Below are 22063 nucleotides of genomic sequence, written 5' to 3' on the forward strand. Positions count from 1 at the left end.
CACAGGTTGCTTATACGCGTCCATACGTACTCATTTACCAACACGTGGACGAACTCGCAATCACGCAACAGCGTTTGAAACTCGAGGCAAACATTACTTGTCCCCAAACGCATTCCTGCAGTTCTGCTTGATTGTCACAAGCCTTAGGGCCATAAATGGGTGATGGGTGAGGGTACAACTGTAGCGCGTAGGGCCTGGCGTCCTTGACTGAGCATTTTCCGTCATGACGAGGGCCGCGAGGAGCCTGCTCGTGGCGTGCCTGCTAGCGGCACTTTCAACCAGTAATGCGCAGCTGCAGAATCCGCTGCTCGGCGCGGAGGGAGGCAATCCGCCATGGGCGCCTGCGCTGCCTGGGGGCCCGCCCAGCTACACAGACGTAGCAGTTTCGGCGTTGCTGGAGCGCGTGACCGCATTCAGCACCTCGGAGAACACATACCATGCAGGTATGCAGCTTGCTCCGTCGCACGCGTGCCCGTTGACGCACAGACGGCTGGCCCCAAGCGCGCGCCGGCCCCCTGTATGACTTTGCGTGTGTCTTTCTTTGTTTGTGTGCGATGTCTTCTCACCCCGCAGCCTGGTGGGTCATCCTGACTTGGAAGGACGCGGGCGCCGGCGAGGCGGTGCGGGCGCGGTCCGCGCAGGTCATGAACAACGCAAGCGACGTGTGCGCCCGCAGCTGCGACAGCAACGGCCTGCCCTCGGCCGGCTGCTGCGACGCCATGTGGTTGCCGCACATCGAGATGCCAAACCTGATCGGCTATGACGAGGTACGGGTGAAGGCGGGGACTGAAGAGAGGGGGAGCTGGGATTTGGGAAGGGACGGGGACGGGACAGGGGAGGGAGGGGGCTGGGCGCTGGCGCGGCCGGTGTGCACGGGATGCTCACGGTACGCGTGACAAGCTCCGATGGACAGTCCCAGAAATCTCCAAACACTTTGCATCCCAGCATCTAACCTTTTTGTGTTTATCTTGTTTGGTACGATGACTGCAACAGGACCAGCTGCCGCGCTACCGCATCAACGCCAACGCCACCAGCGGCGCTGTCAGCTGGTCTACCCGCATCATCGGGAGGTGGTGAGCCTGGGTGGGGTGGGGGAGGATGGCGCCACGCGGCGCGAGTGTTTGTGGAGCTGTGCTTTGCGGGGTGGTGCATTGAGGAGAGTGAACCTTGGAGGGGGCGGCAGGCCTTATCGTGGGTAGACTCACTCCGCGCATTTACCATGCCCGCTTGGGCCGCCCTGTATGTGGCTCTGACGGCTGCTGCTCCCTGCTGCCGCACGTGTGCACTCCTACCACTCATGGCCCCTGCTGCCACTGCGGCCAGGTACTCGCCACTGGACTTCCGAGCCTACCCCTTTGACCACCAGGTATGCCACCGGGCGTCGTGGGTTGGTCACGCTGTGGACTACATCATGGTAAACCAATGACGCCCATGCCTCTCCCACTGCTCACTCCTCTATCAATTCAAGCCTTCACACGCCCCGGCCCGCCACGCCCCTCCTCCCCTCCTCCCCTCAGCACCTGCTGATGGAGATGGCCATAGCGGACAGCCAGTCGCACGCGGTGGGGCTCAAGTGGGAGCACGTGGCCAAGCTCAACAACACCGCACACACCAAGGGTGGGGCAGGGCAGGCGGGGGAGGCAGAGAAGAAATACGGGGGCCATCAATCCAGAGCAGCGTTAGAGTTCGGGTGCACGTGCGCAGCCAGATATGCTTCTCTCACGAGGTCGTGGCCGTATGATACATGCCCGAGAACCTCGTTCACTCCTCCCACACCTACATGTTTCCTACCCGGTTGTGGCCGTGTGAAGGGTCCCCACAAAAAGTTACGTGTCTCGCACGCAACGCGCTGCAGGCGCGGACCTGTCGGGCTGGCGTGTCAAGTGGGGCAAGGGCAAGTTGTACGACAGCCGTACTTGCCAGGCCTCATACGGCGTCACCGCCCACAGGTACATGTGTGAGGACGGCACGACGGGTTGGGCGCCTTGGGCTCCCTAGCTACCTTCATCTAACAAGTCATGCCGGGAGCCCGCCCCACCTCCCATGGACCCTGCTGGCTATCTGCAGCACGCTGCCCGCCTCCATCCTTCCCTCATCTCCCAGCACACACCTCTCCTCCCCCCCTCACTCCCTTCTCCTCTCCCTGCCCATTTACCTCCCCCCCTTCCCCCGCTTCAACATGGCCTTCTCCAAACTATCCATGCCTGGAACCCCTCCCCCCCCCTCACACACACACGCACACACACAGGTACTATGACGCCTCCAGCGCCTCCAGCGGCGAGCTGGCGGTGCTGGTGCAGTCCCTGCGTGTCACCGACCGCCACTACGCCGACAACTCGGGTCGCGGCACCACCGCCCCGGACTGGTGCGGCACCTACAGCTCCGTGTACGACGAGGCGCGGGCGCTGTACGGCCCCATCGTGCTGGTGGCGGATATCATGGTGTGGGAAAGATGGGGAGGGGGAGGGGGCAGGGCGTGGGGGCAGGGGGAGTGTGTGTATGTGGGAGGGGGGCGTGTGTGTGTATGTGTGCGTGTCAAAAGCGGCGCGAGGCGGGGTGGGGGGTCAGGGCCAGGATGTTCCGGGCGGCAGGTGGGGCTGCGCCAGCAGGTACGGGCTGTCACGGCGGCGTCCGCAGCCGCCTCGGTGTCGTGCCACGACACCATCGGACCAGCCGCGCCCGCACTTCGCCACTTTTCCCACCACCTACTGCTCTGGTGCCTCCGCAGGTGAAGCGCGTGTCGTCTTACTACGTCATGGTGAGTGCGGGACTCGTGTGCGTGTACCGTACACACGTGCCGCGCCGGTCACCTTATCAGGAACCACAAGACCGCACGGGGGGCCACGGGTTGTCTTTGGCCCGTGCACTTGCCTGCAACTGGACTGCTGTCCCAAAGGGCATGTGAAACATCACGTGCAGCCCAACTCGCGTGCACGGTGCCGACCTCCTTCCCCCGTGCTGTGACACTGCCACACAGGCCAACCTGATCCCAGTGCTCATTATCAGTCTGGTGGTGTTCGTGGTGTACTGCATGCCCTGCAACGCGCTGGGAGACAGAATGGGTGAGAGCTGGCGGGCTGGAGCGTGGGTGAGGGGCGGGGGCAAGGGGCGAGGGCGGGATGAGGGCGAGGGGATGGCGGCGAAGCATTGGACAGCGGCAGCAGCGGCAGACGATGGGATGTGAGCTCTGTTCGTATCGCCGTCGCTACCAGGGACTGGAGGGCGGGTTGCGGAAGCTGTGTGCTGAAGCCGACCAGCCGCAAGACTGGCACACCCGCTCAACTTCCCAAGGCTGCCAGTGCTATGCTGCCCTGTCCTCGTGCCGCTGCCCCAGACCCCGCTCCCCAACTGCTCCCTGCTTCCCCTGCCCCTTCCGCTTGCCCCCTGCTTGCCTTCACAGTTGTGATCATGACTCTGTTTCTGAGTCTGACGGCTATGCAGTTCGTGTTCGACTTCCCGCCCGCCAACTACCTGAACGCGCTGCAGCAGGTGGGTCGGATAGTGCGGGTGGGGCCGTGGGGGGAGTGATGGCCGCAGCGAAAATGAGGATGCGTACCATACCGAGATGGAGTGGGATACAGACGTGGTGGGCCTGTGAAAAACACCGAAGACAAACAGGCAATGAGCACAGACATGCAGTAAACACGTCCGCTCGCGGCCCTGACAAACACACGCACTCGCACGCGCCCTGCTGCTGCAGGTGGTGCTTGTGGCTTACGTGATGATGCTGGTGGCGTGTGTGGAGAGCCTGATTGTCAACCGCATTGCCACGCTGCCGGTGGTGCTCACCAACAAGCGCACCTGCTTCCAGAAGTACAGCACACTGCTCAGGTGTGTGTGGTGTGTGGTTGCGGGCGTGTGGTGTGTGGTTGCGGGCGTGTGGTGTGTGGTTGCGGGCGTGTGGTGTGTGGTTGCGGGCGTGTGGTGTGTGGTTGCGGGCGTGTGGTGTGTGGTTGCGGGTGTGGTTGAGGGCGTGGGTGTGGGTGTGGGTTTCGGTGTGTGGGGGTGCGGACATTGGGGCACGTGCGGTGTCGGGTGCGGTGTCGGCGTGAGGTGCGAAGTGGAGGTCAAGGAGAGTGAGGACGAAAGGGGATGACACTACCGATAGGTGTAAGCGAGTCTGATTGGGTCAGGCATGCAGGCACGCATGGGCTGCTGCTGATGACGCAGTCCGATAGCTGGCCGGGCAGCCACGTGACGCAACGCAACTCAACATTGCTGACACGCACACACGCTGCTTGCGCGCACCCACACGCAGGCGCCAGACCAACGCCAGCGCGGGCGGCAGCGGCACGCTCACACGCCGCGTGTCTCGCGCCCTCACCTCCGCCTTCACAAAGTTCCGTGACAGTAAGGAGCTGCAGCGCGCGGGCTCAGACGCCGTGCTGGTGCCCTACTCCCCAGGCGCCGTCGCCGTCGCCGCCAACCTGGGCGGCGCCTCCGCCGGCGCCTCCGCCACCGCCCGCCGCGCCATGGGCGTCGCCGGCACCGGCATTGTCGTGGCCCCCGGCGGCGGCATGGTGGTCCGGCGGACCGTGTCGCGGCAGCGCAGCGCCGCCCGCCGCGCGGCGGTGGCGGCCGCCTTTGCGGCGGCGGCGAACGCGGGCACCGGCACCGGCACCGGCACCCACACGGGCACGCACACGTCGGCGGCGCCCACGCCCAAGGGCGTCGGCAGCAGTGCGCCCAGCCGCACCGGCACCCTGAGCCGCTTGGCTGCCGCCAGTGGCGGCGGCGCCACCACCGCTGCTGAGGCCGCCGATCCTGCTACAGCCGGCGCCAGCAGCAGCCGGCCGGACAGCGGCCACGTCCGGCGCGGCCGCGCCCCGGCGTCGCCGCTGCTTCCGCCGCCGCCCCTTGTGGTTGCGGACGCGGCTGGTGCGTGCCCCGCAGTGGCAGTTGCGATGGGCTCGCGACCGCCGTCCGTCACCGCCCCCGCGCCCCTTCCCACTCCCTCCCACGCCGCGGCCGCGGCGGCCCTGCAACCTGCTGCCGCCAGCCCCAAAGCCGACCCCAACGCCAATCCTGCGGGCTTCGGCTCCATTGGCGGGCCTGCCGGCAGCTGCAGCCGCAACGGCGGCGACATGCTGGATCCTGTGGCCTACGGTGGCACAGCTTCCGTTCATCTTGCCCCGCTGACCGGCAGCCACTTCGCGCCCGTCGCGGCGGTTGCGCCTATGCCGGCCGCCTACCCCGAATCTGCCGACGGCGGCGGCGGCGGCGGTGGTTGTTTCAACAAGACGTCTTCGGCGTCGACTGGCCCCAACGCCATTGCCGGCGGCGGCTCCTGGCGGCTGCGGCGGCACGACGGCTGCTTTGGCCGATTGTTTGGCTGCCTGGCGGCGGCGTGGGCGGCGGTGGCGGCGGCGTGTGGGCGCGCGGCGGCGGCTCCGGACCGGTTCTATCAGAACTGCAAGGAGGACGCCGAGTTCGCCTGGTGCGTGGATTTGGTTGTGCAGCGCGTGTAGGGGCGGTCGGGGTCTCGTGGCAGGCAACCTACCTCTCCATGTCACGGCATCTGGCTCGCATGCCTCACTCATGCAGTGGGTCTTTTGATTGCTGCGGATTGCCCATGCACCGTTCACATCTTCTTCCAACGGGCATGTGATCATCACGTTTCGCGCCCGCATGCGCCTGTGTGTACATGCTGCTGCTGCAGGTTCGTGGCATCGCGCATCGACAAGTACTGCTGCGTCGTGGCTGTGTGTCTGTACGTAGTGATCATCAGTGTGCTGCTGTGGGTGCAGACGCAGGTGAGAGCACGCGGCCAGGCGGGCGCGCTGCTGGGGGCGGGGGGGGGGGGGCGGGCGGATGGGGCCTCGGGGTTGGGGCCGCAGGCTACGGGTGGGTTTAACGTGCGGATCCCGATTTAACGTGCGGATCCCGAGGTAAGGGTAACGAGCGGGCACAGAGCGAAACTGTACCACGGCGGGTGGGGCCGTGAGTCAGGGCGTGCGCGCGGCCGGGCGCGCACTTGCTCCGCTGTGCACGCACTCCTCTGACCCCCCTGTGCCAATGTGCCTGGCTGCAACTTCGCCTCTTCTTATTTAATCATGATTGTAACCCCCCGTTGGTTTCCGCGCCGCAGGTGGGCGACCACAAGATGATGCTGGGCGACCGGCCGGGAAATATGTAGCGAACTGGTTGCCGGGTCAACTTGGCAAATGGCTTCCGCTCATGCGGGCTCTCGGGGCCCGCAGCAAACTGGCTGTCCGCATCGGGGAGCAAGGCACAGATCTGGGATACATTATTCAGGTTTGCGGTCAGAAGCGCCTGCAAGCTGGTTGACAGGCATGAAACTGTTGAACGCGAGTGGGTGCCGCACGGCCCCAGAATAAACGGTGTGGCACGTGAATGAATGCCGCAAGCCACGTGAGACGCATGATGACTGGACGAAGTACAGGAGCTTTGCGGTCGTAGTGGTACATATGGGTAGCACGGGTGCCATGCATTTCAATGCTGTCTCGTGATCGAGATGCGAGCTCGAAATGGGAGTTATACAACTTGTTGTTGGATGAACGGGGCTTCACCTTGATGGACGGAGCGTTGTTTGGTGAACCTGCTTCCCCTGTACATGGCATCGGCTGGCACAGGTAGGGGGGTGCCAACATTGCAGCGCTGCGTGGGGAACGTGGCGGTACGTAAGCATGGTGTTCGTCCGCCCATGCCAGGCGTTGGGTGCCGTGCACCAGTCGGGCGGGGCGGTCTTTGTTGTTGAGTATTGTCCGGCGTTTATCTCTGGATCGCAAGTCATATCTTGATTGGGAGGGTTGCATTTGTGTTGCAATTGTCAATATAGCGCATTTGTGGTTGCGGCTAGGTGAGGATAATAACACAGACCACACCGCATGCGTGGGCGCGTCCAGGTGTGCCGACGGGAAGCAAATAGTGCCCTGGGCCGGATGCGGCATAGGCTTGCAGCCTTGCACACTGCGTGCACGGGTTGCATGCACTCTAGCATATTGCACCAGGAGGTGTTGGGGGCTTGGAGCCTTGTACCAAATCATTGATACAACTAATTATTGCATGCGCTTGACGACAACTGCCAGGGTCGCACTTCCGTGTAAACTGTAAGCAGTATGCTGTTACAAATGCCCATTCCGGACCGCTACATGCTCATCACGCACGGCCGACGGCGGTTACAGGTCACGGCAAGGCTGCCACACGCCCACACAAATCCGCCGCGCGCAGACTTTCCACAGCCGCGGCGGTCCGCAGCAGGAACGTCAAGGTTCATCACCCACCCGCGGCGTCCTAGCATTAAACATTTCACCTATAAGCTGTTAACACCCTCTGACATACATGAGAGGTAACGGTATCATATGACCTAGTGTTCGAAAACACCATGCAAAGCGGCTGCACCATGCAAGCGTACATGTGCATCATCTGCATGGGAACATGCAGCAGTTCCGGTGCTGTGTGATGATAAATGGTGGGGGAGATAGACAGATAGTTACTCTTAGAGACGCGCCCAGCGGCCTCGGATGACGGCTACTGCAGTCTGCCGGAAGCTGGCTGCAGCGCGCGCGAAGTGTATATGTGTGTGTGTGGGGGGGGGGCGTAAACCCTGAACCAATCCCGTAACTAGGCCGTAAGGAAACAGGGGGGGGGCTACAAGGTGGTGTGCATGGTCATGCATGCTATCCTGTCCCTGGAAGAGGGCTGTTGCCGAGGTCGATGATTGCCTGTTGCGGGATTGCAGGGCCTTCGCAACGCGGTACGGCTGGGCTGCACAGATGGTGTAGTCCGTTACGTTGCGATTACAGGGTTTGAGAATGCTCACTTCCAGCTTGTAACACCAAGTCAAGGGTGTAGGCTGGTGGTCATGGCAGGGTGGTCTCCTCCTCATTCACAGCCCCGAGCTCCCTCGCCCCACCACCGACCTCAGGAAGTACAACCGCTGGCGCACGAACTCCGGCGCACCGCAGCCATCGTACATTCGTACATTTCAGTAACTGACACACAGAGTCACAGACGAGTAGCGCTCCCGTACCGCAGGGCCACGTAGGGCAGCGCGCCGCTCACCGCCGCCCGGGCGACACCGCCCTCCGCTCGCCGCGCGCGCCCCCGCCTCCTCCTCCTGCGGCGGCTGCCCCCACCCCCGATACCGACCCACGCCGCGCCGCCACCACCGCGTCCCGCAGCCCCGCCTCCTTGCGCGGCACGATGGGCAGCAGCAGCATACTCATGGCCCAGCCCATGCTCTGCATCAGCGCCGTGACGATGAACGTGAACTGCAAGGAAGGAGAAAAAGAAATGGTGGGGAAAGATAAGTGCGGGAATGGGAAAGACACGCGAGCGAACAGAGGAATTGTGAATGCATGGTGATAAAGCCAGCGTGGGCCTCCGACTCCCCCGCCTCCCCGCCTCGTCCCCATCCCTCCCCTCCTCCCCCCTGTCCCTTCGCCTCACCTGAAAGCCGTATTTGTGAATGAGCCAGCCTGAGGGGAGAGGCATGGGGGAGGCGTGAGGGGGTTCAGTGCTGGGGCGTGGCATGGCCTGGCAAAGAACAACGTGGCGTGGGCGTGAATTATAAGGGATCATGTGGCGGGCGCGAGGACCCCTGGGCGGACGTTGCGCGGATGGGTCTGCTTACCGCCCAGCGCCGCACTGCCGCTCCAGCCGAAGGCGGTCACGGACTCCAGACTGTTCCAGGCGGCACGGCTCTCCTTGGGCACGAAGTCCTAGGGGAAAGGAGGGGGGGGGGCGGCGGCGGGTTGCAAGGGTGGGGACGAGAGGATTGCGGGGCGGGGCCCGGGGGGAAGCAGGGAGAAGGGCCATGGGAGAATTGGTTGCGATCCCTGGGCTTTGCAGCGGACCACGCCCTCATGACACGCCTGGTACAATCCCTACACCCGTGCCCTTACCACCCCTATGGGTTTCCCATTGGACATGCGGTGAAAACAAGGCCCCCTCCCTCGCCCCCCGCGTGCTGGCGCTCAGTCTCTGTCTTACCATGAGGATGGACTTCTGCAGCGGGTAGATGGAGTTCATGATGGAGGTGCGCGCGATGTAGATGGGAACCATTAGCCGCGGCTCGCGCCAGTGCTGTGGGAGAAAGGGCGGGGATGGGCGGGCCGGTAACGGCGGGTGCGTGAGCGGGTGGGCAGATGGGCGCGTGGCTAGCACTCGGCAATACTGGGTTGGCAGCAGCAGGCCTGGCAGGCTTCGCGCGTCAGTATCGCAGCCTGAGGGCGCATGCCGAAACGCATGCGTACCAAGGCATCCCCGTCGGCCCTCGGTCGCGCCTCACAACCTTCCCACAGGCCACCCGTCCCGCCTACAGCTCCCGCTATTGCTCCCGCTACAGCTGCTCCCGCTACTGCTCGCGCTACAGCTGCCGCCACCAGCTGCACCGCCGCCGCCACTTCCCGCCTTTCCCGCCGCCACCGCGGCCTCACGTTGGGGTGGCTGGCGATCCAGGCCAGCAGCGTGATGCCCAGTCCGCGGTTGAGCACCATGGTCTGCACGCGGCCCATCAGCCGGCTCTGGCGCTGCGCCACGAAGGCGGCGGAGGACAGGCACAGCGGGATGGCGCAGTACATGAGGTTGACGTACACGGGCGGCAGCAGCACCTGAGGAGGGGGCGGGGAGGGGGGATTTACAAGGGAAGGGAGGATTACATTCATGATTATGAAGGGGAGCGGGGCTTACTATTGTGCAGTAATAAGCCTGAAGAGACAGAGGAGGGAGCGCAAGACGCACATGCCCTACCGAGCACGCGCACGAAAGGCCGCGGGCAAAGGCAACGAGCATCGCACGCCCCCTGCACTCACCGCGTCCTTGAAGAAGATGGGGAAGAACTTGATAGTCTGCAGTGGAGCGCGGGGCGTGGGGCGGGCCACGGGGGTTGGTCGGGTGTCGTGCGCGCGGCTGCGTCAGGGTGCCGTGCCAGGGTCCTGCCAGGTGGTGCGCTATGCCCTGAGAGCGACACACAGCTCAAACCTGGGACGGGCACAGGCACAGTCCCTGACGCCCCCTTCTGCGCTGCACGCTCGTACGTTCCCACCACGCATGCACGCAACCACCAGGCCCGCACGCTGCCCCAACCTCACGCCCTCTTCCTGCTTCCCCACGCACCATGCCCGACGCCAGCCCCATGATGCAGTCGGTGAGCGCCAGCACGCCCGGGATCCAGGCCATGGTCAGGCACAGGAAGCTGCGGGCAGGTGCGAGGAGGCAGGGCAGGAGGAGGAGCTGGGGAGACGGGCCACGATCACTAAGCCATGCGTACGGCGGCGCCCATTGTCAGACAAAACGTGCCAGTTGGCAGCCCCGAATGTGCGTAAGCGAAATAGCAAACATGTGCATAGCCGACTCAGGGGGGTGCAGCACTTAGCCACCTTCATCACCGACTCCGCCTCCGCTTTCACTGCCTCACCGCCGCTTGTGGATCTCCGCCTGTATCGCACTGCGCGGCCCCAGCCGCGGCGGCGCCTCCTCCCTTCCGCCGCCACCGCCTGCTCCGCTGACCCGCCGTACCCCGGCGACCAGAGCACCGCCTCCGCCTCCTCCTCCGCCAGCCCCGCCGCCTGGTGCCCGGTCATTGCCAGGCGTGTTCTTAGCCAGTCGCTGCCGCTCCGCCGGCGGCGGCGTCAGCTGCGGCTGGGTGGGGACGTGGTGCGGACCGGCGTCATGGTGCCTCTCGGCGGCGGCTCCGCCGGTGCCACTCGTGGTGACGGGGTTGGGGAAGTGCAAATCGTCGGCACCGCCGCTGCTGCTTGAAAGGCGGCTGGGGCGGCGCGGAATGGCGCCGTGCAGGTGCCGTGGAGGCGACAGCGACGGGTTAGCTGGTACCGCCGGAGGCGGCACCGGCACCGGCACCGGCACCGCGCGCGGGGAGCTGGGGGTGGAGCCGCCGAGGTTGGCCGCCGCCGCGGCGGCAGCGCTGAGGAAGGGCAGCTGTGGGGTGCCGAAGGCGCCGAGCCCTCCCGCCGCCATACCTGAGGAGCTGACGCGAGGCGAGCCCGACGGCGACGCCGCCGCACTGCCGCCGCCGCCGCCACCTACCTCGCCGCTGGTGCGGCGGCCGGTGCGCATGCGCTCGCGCTCAGCCGCAGCGGTGGCGGAGATGGCGGCGGCTGCGGCCGCGGCGGCGGCGGCCATGGGGGAGGCAATCATCTCCTGCGGCCCCGTCGGCACCGGCCGTTCCTTATCCTTATCCTTCTTGTCCTTTCCGTCCTTGTCCTTCTTGTTGGCTTTCGTCTCGTTTTCCACCGGCGCCACTGTCTTGATCGGCGGCGGGGAGCGCTGCAGCGTCGCAGCGGCGGCGGCAGCCGCCGCCGCCGCAGTAGGCGTGATTGACCCTTCCAGGTCCGCCGCCGGGGATGGAGCCGCCACAGACGGAGGCTGCTTGCCTGCTGCAGAGGCGGCGTAGAACGTGGGTGTCTCGGGGCCGTCACTGGCAGGAGCGGACGCCCCGCTCGCATCGTCCGCTGACGTCTTGGGAAGCGTCAGCGTCGGTCCGCGCTTGGCAGCAGCCCCTGCTTTCCCGCCCGCCGCAGCCGCCGCCGTCGCGGCTTGAGCTTCGCCAGGCTTGCCGCTGCTCGCCGTGGCGGCCGCTGCAGGGGCTGCCTGCTTCTGGCCATTGCTGTTTGCTGCAGCGGAGGCCGCGGAGGCGGTGGCACTCTCATTGCGGCCGGCCACGACACGAATCTCCTCCTCCTCCACCCCCACCTCAACCTCCTCCTCCTCGTCCTCCCGAAGGACCTCCTCGGGAAACGCGAACAGGCCGCCGCCGCCACTAGCGCGAGCGGAGTCTGCGCTGGCCGCCGCCGCATTGGCGTAGCGGTTGCGTGCCTTGGAACCCCTGCAGTAGATTGCGGGCAATCGGGCGAAAGCCGAAAGGGCTTCACAAGAGGACGAGCGAGAGGACGAGCATGTAACTGCTGATACCGTATGCATCAGCCCCGATACCTTCCCCCTTGAAACCGAGTTCCGCCGATGCCTTGCCCGTCCCAACCCGGCCCCAGGGCCCTGCGCTCACCCCTTCTTGGAGCCGGGCCGCAGCATGGCGCTGAACGACAGCTCCGAGCCCGCGCCGGCGGCAGCGCCACCGCCCTCGCCGTCGCCCTCGGCAGCTGCCGCCGCAGCCTCTGCCGCAATGGCCGCCTCCGCCGCCGCGTCAATGCCCGGAACCGCGCCGCCGAAGATGCTGACGGTGCGGCAGTCCGCCATGGCTGGCGGCGGCGGCGGCGGCGGCGGCGGCGGCGCCGTTGCCATCGGATCAGCGGCGCTGTCCACTGCTTGGCGCATCGCATGGAACTTGCCCTGAGCGGTTTCGTCGACACTCCTACCGGCGGCAGCGTCGCCGTGCTGCTGCTGCTGCTGCCGCCACGCCTCCGCGGCGGCCGCCGCCGTGCCCAGCACGCCCGGCAAGTTGGCTGTAGCAGCCGCTGCACCCGCGGATGGCGCTACAGCCCCCGCCGCGGTGGCCACGTGGTTGCCCTGGAGGCTGGGGCGGCCGCTGGCGGCGGGTGCGGGCGACACGCCGCCGGGGGTGGTGGCGGTGGAGCGGTTGGTGGCGGGCGTGGAGACGTCGGGGGACAGCAGCAGCGCGTGGCTGGACACGTTCTGTTGAGGGGGAGGTTACATCGTGGGTTTACATTCATGAGTATTCAAGAAGTGCAGACGTAGGGTGGTGGTGGGCGGGTATGGGGCTAGCGAAAGGCGCAGGCCGAGGTAAGCAGGCATGGTCTACCTGCGTGCGCATGCAGTCAACCGCTCCGGTTGCAACGGCCAGGTACAACGACGCAAACACCCAGGGCGCCACGACAGAGCCGCTGCACTGGCGGCAACGGACTGCCTGCGGCTGCTCATCCCTTGTACCCGCCCGCGCCTCCTGTCCCCTGTCCCCTGAGCTTCCCTCCCTTCCCTTCCCCTCGGTTGACTCACCGGCGGTGCGGGGCTCAGGCCGCTGCCTCCCACCGCCGCCGCCGCCGCCGCCGCCGGCGTGACCACCACCACCGGCGGCGGCGTGTAGCTGCTGGCAGCTCCTCCGCCCGCAGGCACCACGGGCCGAGCCGGGCTGGGGCGCGCGCTTGTCTGCAGCGGCGGTTCGTTGGCGGCGTGTGCGGGATGTCAGGCACAACCGTAAGCGCCGGCATCTCCATCTCCTCCGCTGGTGTGTTCTGCCGGGTTGCCATGTTTCACCATCGCGCCCTGCCCTCCCTCGCAAGACCTCCCCACAGCGTCACAAAGCCCCTGGCACGCACCCGCGCATGGCATCCCCTCAACACATGAGCCCCCTGCACCTTAGCGTTTGCCATCCCTACCGGTATTGCCTACTGGGCATATGGTTCACCATCACCCCCAGAGGCCCAGCGCCTTTCCATCCCCCTCCCTTCCCCCAAGCCCCTCCCCCGCACCACCACCCTGCCCGCAGCCCCTCACCGGCCCGCACGCGGCCTTGTAGGAGTTGGGCTCGTTGTCGCTGTCCCATCCGTCCAGCAGCCGCCGCCGGTAGTCCTCGCCGCCGCCGCCACTGCCGCCCGCCGCGCCCGCCTCCTCATCCTCATCCTCGCTCACATCCTGCAGCAACAGGAGGAGCAGCCGTGACTCCACTGGGTGTCCCCAAAGTCCGGCTAGCTGGCTAGCCAGCTGCTTGCCTGGGTGTGCTTGCCGTACTGCGTGCGACGCAAGTCTTTCAAACACAGCATCTAGGCAGCGCCCTAAGCGGAGCTGCGCTCGCCGCTCCAGACCACACGTACCTGCGACTCGCCAAAGCCGCTGTACCGGTGCCGCGCCGCGCCAGCCGCGCCCAGCGCCAGCCGCAGCGCCGCCGCCGCCGTGGGGCCCGAACCCTCCGACCCGTCCGCTGTGAAGCTGCCGCCCGACAGCCCCACGCCCACGCCCGCGCCTACTCCTCCTCCTCCTCCTCGCTCGCCCGGTCGCCCGCTGCTAGCCCGGCTCATCCTGGAGAAGTCGCGCTCGCGCTCGCCCGGCCCTCGGCCCGACCCAGATGGCTGCAGCAGCGGCGCGCGGGCGGCTAGCAGTCCCTCGCTTTCGACGCCCAGGGCTGCGTCGTCGTTGAAGCCGAGCAGTAGCAGCGCCGCCGGCACACAGGCCAGAGCCATTCCCACAAGCATCACGTTCTTGGGGGGCGAGGGGGGAGAAAGCGGGAGGGAGGGGGGCGTGGAGGGGAAGGAGGAGGAGTTGGAACGGCAGAGACAAGGAGGGGAGTGCGTATGGTTGTTTGCGAGGCGGCGGGCAGCTGCCTGTGCCCGTGGGGTCCGATGGTGTCCTAGGAGCGCCTTCCGACATACATGTCACTGACGCGCGTACGGCACCCCATGCGCACGTCACCACAGCACCCCACCCTGGCCCCGCCCCCGCCCCCGTCTTAGCGTCTGATGTTTCCTATTGGGGTGCTTCCCTGCACAGGCGCACACGCACACGCGCACGCACCTGCATCACCTCCAGCTTCCACACGTTGCCGCTGAGGTAGAACATCACGGCGCCCACGCCCGGCCCCACGCCCTGAGACACGATGTAGCTCCTGGTGGCGGGGGCGGAGGGGGGCGGAGGGGTGGGAGCGCGGCCGGAAGGGTGGGGGTTACTCTGAACCAATGGTGGGGAGGGAGCCGATCGTGGAGGGGCACGTGGAGAGGACATGCTGCGGGGAGCGGCCCCCAAAACACCGCATCGCAACGCAGCACAACAGCCAGCGCAAGCAGCAGCCCCTCACATGCCTACGCCCTGCTCCCCTGCCGTCGCCGCCGTGTTTTTGTGTGTGTGTGTGTGTGTGTGTGTGTGTGTGTGTGTGTGTGTGTGTGTGTGTGTGTGTGTGTGTGTGTGTGTGTGTGTGTGTGTGTGTGTGTGTGTGTGTGCCTCTGCGCCACTCACATGTGCAGCCAGGTGTAGAGGCGGGAGCGGTCGCCAGTGGTGGTGGAGTCGGCGAACAGCGCGTCCAGCACCGGGGCGTTGGCCTGGGGGTGGTGCGGGCAGGGGGGCGGGGGGTTGCAGAGTGCAGGGGGCGGGGTTGTAAACTCCAGCCCAAGCTAAACCCAACCAAGCTAAAACGAGCGGAGCACAGGCCGAGGCGTTAGTTGCAAGGGGGTTTGCAGAGTGCACGAAGGGAACTAGAGGGAGGAGCACCAGCCGCGTGTCTGTATAATGGGCGTGTCCAGCACAAGAGCGCAATGGCGGCGCTGACAGGACAGGTTTAGCCCCCGCCTCTGGCCTCTGTTCAACTCTCAGCCCAAACCTACCTCGCCGCACCCGCCCCACGCCAATTCAATTCAACCCAACACCTCGCTACACACACACACACAAAGTCGCATACACATTTCCGCTCCCCCTTCCCTACCTGCGCCACGCCCCACAGCGCCAGTCCGCCGCACAGCAGCCAGTACTTGTAGCCGCCCACCGCCTCGTCCGACAGCACGAGCGCGGCGCTGGTGGTGGCGATGGCGGCGAACGCCAGCAGCCCCATCACCCGCAGGATGGCGTCGCGCCGGTAATGCATGGCCAGCCAGCCGGCTGGGGTTGTGGGGGGGGGGGCAAGGGGGGAGGGATGTAATGGGTGGTGGGTGGGATGGTGGTGGGTGCACTGTTCCAAGGAGGGAGACGAGGCGCCAGGACGCAGCTGGCACTGGTGGATGAAGTGGTGGTGGGTTGGGAGGCTGGGGCTGGGGCTGGGGCGGGTGCAAGGCATGAGGTAAGTTTAGAGCTTTGTGGGGGCGTTGCGATTGGGGGTGAGGGTGAGGGTGAGGGTGAGGCGGGAGCTCGTGATGCCGTACTTGTGTCTGCTCAACTTCCGGCGGACACGCCCTATGCCTGACACGAACACACAGTTCCTCACCTGGGATTGCCGCCACCGCCAGAAAGGTACCCTGGATGGCCTGGGCATAGCCCACACGCTGCGGAACGGGTGGGTGGGGGGTGGCAAGTGGCAACGGGCGGGTTGGCAACGTGGCAGGCATAGTGGGGAGAGTGCAACGGTCTTGGAGCAGCCCGAAAGGCCGAAAGATAGTCTTTGAATGCACCGCACCTCATTGGCCACATCCGTGCCACCTTCTAGGACGTTGATATAAGTGGACAGCACGCTCGAGGCCCTGCACGTGCGCAAGTTCCGGAGAAGCAAGCTCAGATGCTGAGCGCGCTTCTTCACCACGCTTCCCAGGCCTGACATGAGATACTGACCAAATGCCTGTCGCAACGCCATCAGTAATCCTTGTCAAGAAGGTAAAGAACACGTTACTATTGCAACCAGCGAATACCATTTTTGCGAAAACAGAGCTATCATCTATTTCGCATCAACAGCTATGCATGTAGTAGCCTTATCACCATGTATATCTTAGCAGGTGGTAAAGGCGTCAAGGTTTGACGAGGAAGACCGCATCGTTTGGCATCGAATGCACTTTTGCTAGCCCGGCTCCCTGAAACCCTGCTACATTGACCCATGTAGAACTTTGGAGCAACACGTTATGTGTCACGGATAATGCGGAGAAGCTATGTAGGGCGGGGCGATGGTGTCAGCTGGCGAACGAGTAAATGTGTTTGACACGCCACGAGGCGCCACGCCACGCCCGCCAACTCGGACGTTGCCCCCTTTGCCTCAGCCTCTGCCACTAGACCAATCATGTATTCAAAGTCATGCCGAGACTCTGGCGGTTGAACTCTCGTATGGCGCGTTTCAGGCTCGGCATGAGTCCGGCGGATTGGCGGCCAACGGCCGTCATGAGGTCTCCGCAACTTGGAAGAGAAAGCATTCCATTAGATACGAGTCGACTCCAGCCACTTAAGCTTACAAATACAACACTATTGGTGGGACCGGGTGCACGTCGGTCGTAAACTTGCGCAATTCCTTCTCTTTCACACTCCACACTCACTCTCTTCGCTTGCGGACAAGATGTCTTCAGATAACGGCTGGCTAGGTACGCTACCACCTTACATCAAAGCCAAGGCGTTCTTGCGCACGGATGCCTATGGAACGTATGCCAACAACAAGCTCTCGTTGGCGCTGAAGCTGCGACTGGTGCTCGTGTGTCTCACGCTGGTGCCTGTCAAGCTCTTTGCGAGCCTATTCTGCGTCGTCTCATATTACTTGTTCATTTCGGTCGGCAATGTCGTCCTCAAAGAGCCTTATAAGACCAAGTACATGGCGTTCTGGGGCCGGTTCTGGACGCGCATGTTGCTGTACGCGTTGGGGTTCTGGACCATCAAGTGGGTGTACGTGAGCCCCGACGGCTCGACGTCGTCCACTGCCCCCGCCGGTTTCTTGGAGCGCCGCTTCGGCGGCTACGTCTCCAACCACTGCAGGTGGGAAATCGCGAAAGTTGGGCCGCAGGGGGTCCAAGCCTTGGGCTTGGGCAGCCGTAGGAAGGGCAGCCGTGGGAAGGGCAGCCCGAGGGAGGGCCGTTGTAGTCAAAGTTTGATGACAGCCCTTACTCGGCCTGGCGGCCTCGACAAGCCCAACGCCCGTCCCGTGCCTCCTTGTCATCAAGCCGATCACGGCATAGAACATATTTGCTGCAGCATAGGACTGCATTGCTGCCACCGTGCAGCTAACCACTGCACGCAGCTACCCCCGCGCGCCGCCAACGCCCGACCAACATCACCTGACCCACAGCCCCAACTCCCCCTTCCGTTCACCACCCCCTTTTACCTCCCCCCCCCTCCTCGCCTCTTCTCCTCCATGCAGCTGGGTGGACATCGTGCTATACATGTCCCGTCTGTTTCCGTCCTTTGTGGCGAAAAAGGAGGTCTCCAACCTGCCGCTCATTGGGGCCATCAGCAAGGCCATGCAGTGCCTGTTCGTGGACCGGGAGGCGCGGTTGGCGGCAGCGGCGGCGGAGGGCGGCAAGGCCGCGGCGGACGCAGCGGCGGCGAGCGGAGGTCAGGGCATGGCACAGGTGGGGTGGCCAGAGATGCATTGGGAGCAGGCTGGTAGGGGTTGGGCGGCCGCAGGGTGCAAAGTCGTTCGGGGATACAGTTCGGTGGTGACAGTTGCGTTCGGGGACGTTGGCGACAACACGGGAAGCACACAGAGTGGGACGGAGCGGATACGCTCACGTGCGAACGGGTCATCTGGATTGGCTGGCTCCAGCGCATGCCGCGTTCCCGGCAGTGCTGTCTGTTGTCTCGTCTCAGTCGTCGGCACTGCAGCTGGTGTCGACCTCCGGAACCACAGCTCCTGCGCCTTATCCCCGTGCCTCTACTTCATTCCTCGCGTCTCCATTCCTCCACTCTCTCAACTCCGTTACTCCATGCCATTCCACTCGCCTCCACGCAGCTGGTGAGGGAGCGCATGGCTCGCAAGTACGAGCTGGGCAGCGCGGAGCTGCCCATGATGCTGTTCCCGGAGGGCACCACAACCAACAACAAGTACATCATGCCCTTCAAGCGCGGCGCCTTCGTGGCGGGCGTGCCCGTGCAGCCGCTGGTGCTCAAGTACAGGTGCGGCAGGGTGTGTGCGGGCGGCGGGTGCATGCGGGGTGGATTACAATCATGATTATTCAAGAAGTGAAGGCGTAGTTTAGCCAGAACCCAACTAACGAACTGAACCAAGGCTGGGGGCAAGGCTGAGGGTAAATGTACGAGGCAGCTGTCGGGCTGCACGTTGCCGTCCATGCGAATCAGCCAAGATTGGCGAGGCCACATCCTGCTCATTGTCACGCCCAGCCTCAACATGTTGGTGTGCATCCAACCCCTGTCCGGCCTGCAGGGGCAGCTTCCGCTTCTCGCCCACCTGGGACGCCATGCCGGGCCACCACCACATCTTCCTCACCATGACGGAGCTCAGATACGGCGTGACCGTGCACGTGCTGCCGATGTACGTGCCCAGCCAGGAGGAGCGGGACGACCCGGCGCTGTACGCGGAGAACGTGCGGCAGGTGGGCGCGGGGGTGGGGCGAGAGGTGGTGAAATCTGACAGCGAGTGGCAGTCAGGATGGAGGGCGCAGGGTGTGGAGGGAACGACGTCAGGGTAGGACCCACTCTCCCTTGTCGCTTCCCTTGACCTTGTGCTCGAACACGTGCACGCAACACCTTCCTGGCACTCTTTCGCGGCAGATGATGGTCAAGTACACCAAGATCCCCTCCTGCGAGGACACCTTCGGCGACAAGCTGGAGTTTTTCAAGTACGTCACAGGGCGCATGGCAGCCGACAAGAAGACGCAGCAGGGCAAGCAGGGGCAAGGGCCAGCGGGCAGCGACAAGGCCGACGTGGCGGCCACGGGGCAGAACGGCGGCTTCACCGTGCACGCCAAGGCGTCATGAGGGCGCGGTGGTTGTCGCGGCTCTGTGATCTGGAGCCGCTGAGTATGAAACAGAATGGTTGGCCCTGGGCCATGGGTTTGGCATGGCCCCGTCTGTGTTTGGAATCATCAGGAGTTCAGGACGTGTGGTAGCCCTGCAATTCTAAAAAAGTGCTTCATGAATCATGAAGGCAGGTCGGGACTTGGACTGTGTTCGCAAGAGGCATAGATTTAGCTTAGTAGTTTGGGCGGCGCCGGGATGCGCTGGGGTGACGCTGTGGGAGCGCGAGCGGCGGACGACTTGGCAAGACAACTAGGAGTGGCGGAATCAGGTACAGTGAACGCTTGCATAGAAGCTGCATCGTATGTACCAGAGCTTTGGTACCTGAGAGCACTGGGGCTGGATTGCGGCGGCGATGGGTCGCGACGTCACACTAAACGCTGGCGGGGGTCGGCAGGACAGGGTGCGGTGTTGGCGGGGAAGCGGAGCAGCCATTCGCATGTACCACGGCGTGGGCCGGTATGGACGGGTAACGCAGGTATTGACGCTCGAACACTCACTGTAAGCACGGACGCGTGGATTGTGCGTGCGGGGTGTGTGATGGGACAGGGTTCAGGCAGGTTGGCGAGGTCCCGGCGTGCGGGGTAGCACGGAAAATATAAGGGGCGGAGGGGTAGCCGTAATCGTTAGCAACAGGGATTTTGCCAGTGTAGCCAGTGGCCCTCAGCTACCCGGCAGGACTACAAGTGAGTGCTTGTTGCAGATTGGGGCAGTGTGGTGGTCTTGGGCAATGATTGTTGGGGCTGGTTGGAGGGGGGGGGGGCGTTGGGAAGGGGGGGGGGGGGGAGCGCTCGCGGGCGAGGACAGAGGGAACGCGAATTGGGCTTGGATACGAGCCGATCGCCCATGGGATCGCGTTATTGAATTGACAGACTGGAGTCGAAAATTATGGGCAGGGCAACAGCGAGCTTGTCGGGCCGGGAAAGTTCATGCTGCGATGACAAGGTGCGCGTGCAGGTTCAGAGGTTCAGCCTGGACCTTGATACAGTATGTACGTATCCCGCTTCCTTCAATAGGAAGAGCCTCACTAAGCGCTATCTCTCTCTCTTGCCTTGTCAAGCGCGACCTCTCGTCTCGGGGTCAATTGCTCAGCAAACCTTTTTGCCCTCCCGCTCGCTATCATGGACATCGTGGACCTAACTCACACGGCCAGCCGGGAGCGTGCCCCGCGCACCAGCCTCTTCGGGAGCTCGGCGCCGAGCAAAAGCGGCTTCCTGTTTGGCAGTTCTCCGCCTGTGACGAGCGCGTTCACTACCGCGTCGTCGCCCACTTCAGCCAACACCACCTGGGCGGGCATGGGAAGCACTTCCACCACCTGGGCGCCGGAGGGACTGCAGCAGACGCAGAGCCTCACGCGCGGCAGCATGGACATACCGCGCTCGACCGAGGTGCCGCCGCTGGCAAGGCGCTCAAGCATGGAGGCCTCGCTTCTGACCTTCTCCCGCAGCTTCAAGCGCACATCAGGCTTCGGCAACTGAGGCGCACGAGCGGCGAGGGAGCCGACGCGTCAAGCGATCGTCAGCGATGGGCAGTTAACAAAGGTGGCATGGTGGCGCTTTTGGGGCGCACCCACCCGCAGAGAGGCAAGTGTGTGTGCTATCCGGTTGAGGCAGATAGATGTACAATAATTGTCAAGGTACCGTGCGTCGGCGCTCGCAAATCGATCCAGGCGCCGGACTTTGGCGTTAGCAGCAAACCGCTGCAAATGATGACTAGCAGGAGAACTGGTACATAGCATATGTTCGCGTGATTGCTCACGTTCAGCGCAATCTTCTGTCGGAGTCAGGGCGACCCTGTGCGTCGACATGTTGCGCATTAGGGCTTGCCTAGTCTGCTTCCGTGCCGGAAGCATTGAGGCGGAATGCACATGGCAACACGATGACGAATACTCAGTATCTCATGTACAACATTCAGCCTATTGGAAGGCATTTTTGTAGTGTGCCCAGCCGTCCGTTGACGTAGGGAGCTAGATGGGTTGACCCTGTCTCAGCGCGAGCCCCAATACACCGTCCTGAGTGGTCGTCTATTCCAGGCGCAAACTCAACACATTGCGGCGGCGTGTGGGGACGCGGCGTTGGCGAGAGCCACGGATGGCCCTAACACCGTGGGGGCATTTCGCACCTGTGGAGGACACTGTAGTGTAGGGGAAGGCAGACCGCTCCACGCTGGCTGCAAGCGCAAGGGCTGCTGTGCTACTGTTTGGCATTTGGTTGTGGGTGCATATTTGCATTTGAAGTATTGTTGATGAAGTACAAGTTTGCTGGTTGAATTCTCAGCTGGGTACGCGACTGGCGTAGACTGGCGCATGGCCTGTGCCATGAGTGTACGATAGCACGGAGAGATTATTGACGATTGCTGTGAAGGACACATTGTGAAATAAAAACGCGCACATGATGGCGAGCACCTGGAAGCATGGGTGCCTTGAGTTGGCGCGGCATGGAGTGAAGGGTGCGTGCCCCTGCGCAGCGTGCACCCTGCACGTTAGTCAAGGCTGGCTGCCCAGGCCATAATGAGATGCGCAGGCCCGAGATGGGTTGCTATCATGCATGGACACACGGCGCATGCACAGGGGCAACTGTAACAGGAAAAAGCATGTTGAGGTAGTACGGATGGCGGCCCGGGGGCTTTGTGCGGGAGTGGAAAGGTCAAGTAAGCAGGAGCATGGAGCTGGGCGGTGGTCAGGCAACGACAGAAATTATGAGCGACAGTACCTTCTCATGGGGGGGCGCAGTTGCAGGCTTGCAGCACCGATGCGGCCATGCAGGACGTTACAGAAGCAGGCAGCAGCGTTCGCAGGGAGCAC

At 64.1% G+C, this 22063-nt stretch overlaps 4 protein-coding genes across 4 annotated transcripts; 3 read left to right on the forward strand and 1 right to left on the reverse strand.

The window, feature by feature from the left end:
* The first annotated feature begins 6 nt into the window (after positions 1 to 6).
* On the forward strand, positions 7 to 7086 carry CHLRE_17g707200v5 (uncharacterized protein). Its single transcript, XM_043072019.1, has 14 exons — positions 7 to 443; positions 574 to 767; positions 994 to 1073; positions 1324 to 1366; positions 1518 to 1617; positions 1856 to 1949; positions 2249 to 2441; positions 2729 to 2758; positions 2978 to 3062; positions 3401 to 3489; positions 3701 to 3831; positions 4259 to 5437; positions 5660 to 5753; positions 6089 to 7086. The coding sequence occupies exons 1-14, from the start codon at positions 224 to 226 to the stop codon at positions 6134 to 6136; spliced, it is 2580 nt and encodes an 859-aa protein (XP_042914478.1). The 5' UTR covers positions 7 to 223; the 3' UTR covers positions 6137 to 7086.
* A 662-nt stretch (positions 7087 to 7748) lies between these two features.
* On the reverse strand, positions 7749 to 16606 carry CHLRE_17g707250v5 (uncharacterized protein). The gene is made up of 18 exons (XM_043072020.1): positions 16144 to 16606; positions 15992 to 16055; positions 15803 to 15860; positions 15308 to 15480; positions 14845 to 14927; positions 14407 to 14497; positions 13710 to 14093; positions 13393 to 13530; positions 12895 to 13044; positions 11987 to 12573; positions 10382 to 11809; positions 10081 to 10159; positions 9777 to 9812; positions 9402 to 9575; positions 8956 to 9048; positions 8597 to 8684; positions 8413 to 8441; positions 7749 to 8234 (listed from the first exon to the last, which is right to left on the reverse strand). Exons 1-18 carry the CDS (start codon positions 16221 to 16223, stop codon positions 8022 to 8024), a joined length of 3948 nt encoding a protein of 1315 aa, XP_042914479.1. The 5' UTR covers positions 16224 to 16606; the 3' UTR covers positions 7749 to 8021.
* A 120-nt stretch (positions 16607 to 16726) lies between these two features.
* CHLRE_17g707300v5 (uncharacterized protein) lies at positions 16727 to 19777 on the forward strand. The gene is made up of 5 exons (XM_043072021.1): positions 16727 to 17262; positions 17645 to 17855; positions 18236 to 18399; positions 18668 to 18836; positions 19015 to 19777. Exons 1-5 carry the CDS (start codon positions 16853 to 16855, stop codon positions 19219 to 19221), a joined length of 1161 nt encoding a protein of 386 aa, XP_042914480.1. The 5' UTR covers positions 16727 to 16852; the 3' UTR covers positions 19222 to 19777.
* Positions 19778 to 20116: 339 nt separating this feature from the next.
* On the forward strand, positions 20117 to 21926 carry CHLRE_17g707350v5 (uncharacterized protein). The gene has a single exon (XM_043072022.1). It carries the CDS (start codon positions 20382 to 20384, stop codon positions 20736 to 20738), a length of 357 nt encoding a protein of 118 aa, XP_042914481.1. The 5' UTR covers positions 20117 to 20381; the 3' UTR covers positions 20739 to 21926.
* The last annotated feature ends 137 nt before the right edge of the window (positions 21927 to 22063 follow it).

Source organism: Chlamydomonas reinhardtii, chromosome 17 (assembly GCF_000002595.2).
Source record: "Chlamydomonas reinhardtii strain CC-503 cw92 mt+ chromosome 17, whole genome shotgun sequence".
In the NCBI taxonomy this organism is placed as follows: Eukaryota; Viridiplantae; Chlorophyta; class Chlorophyceae; order Chlamydomonadales; family Chlamydomonadaceae; genus Chlamydomonas; species Chlamydomonas reinhardtii.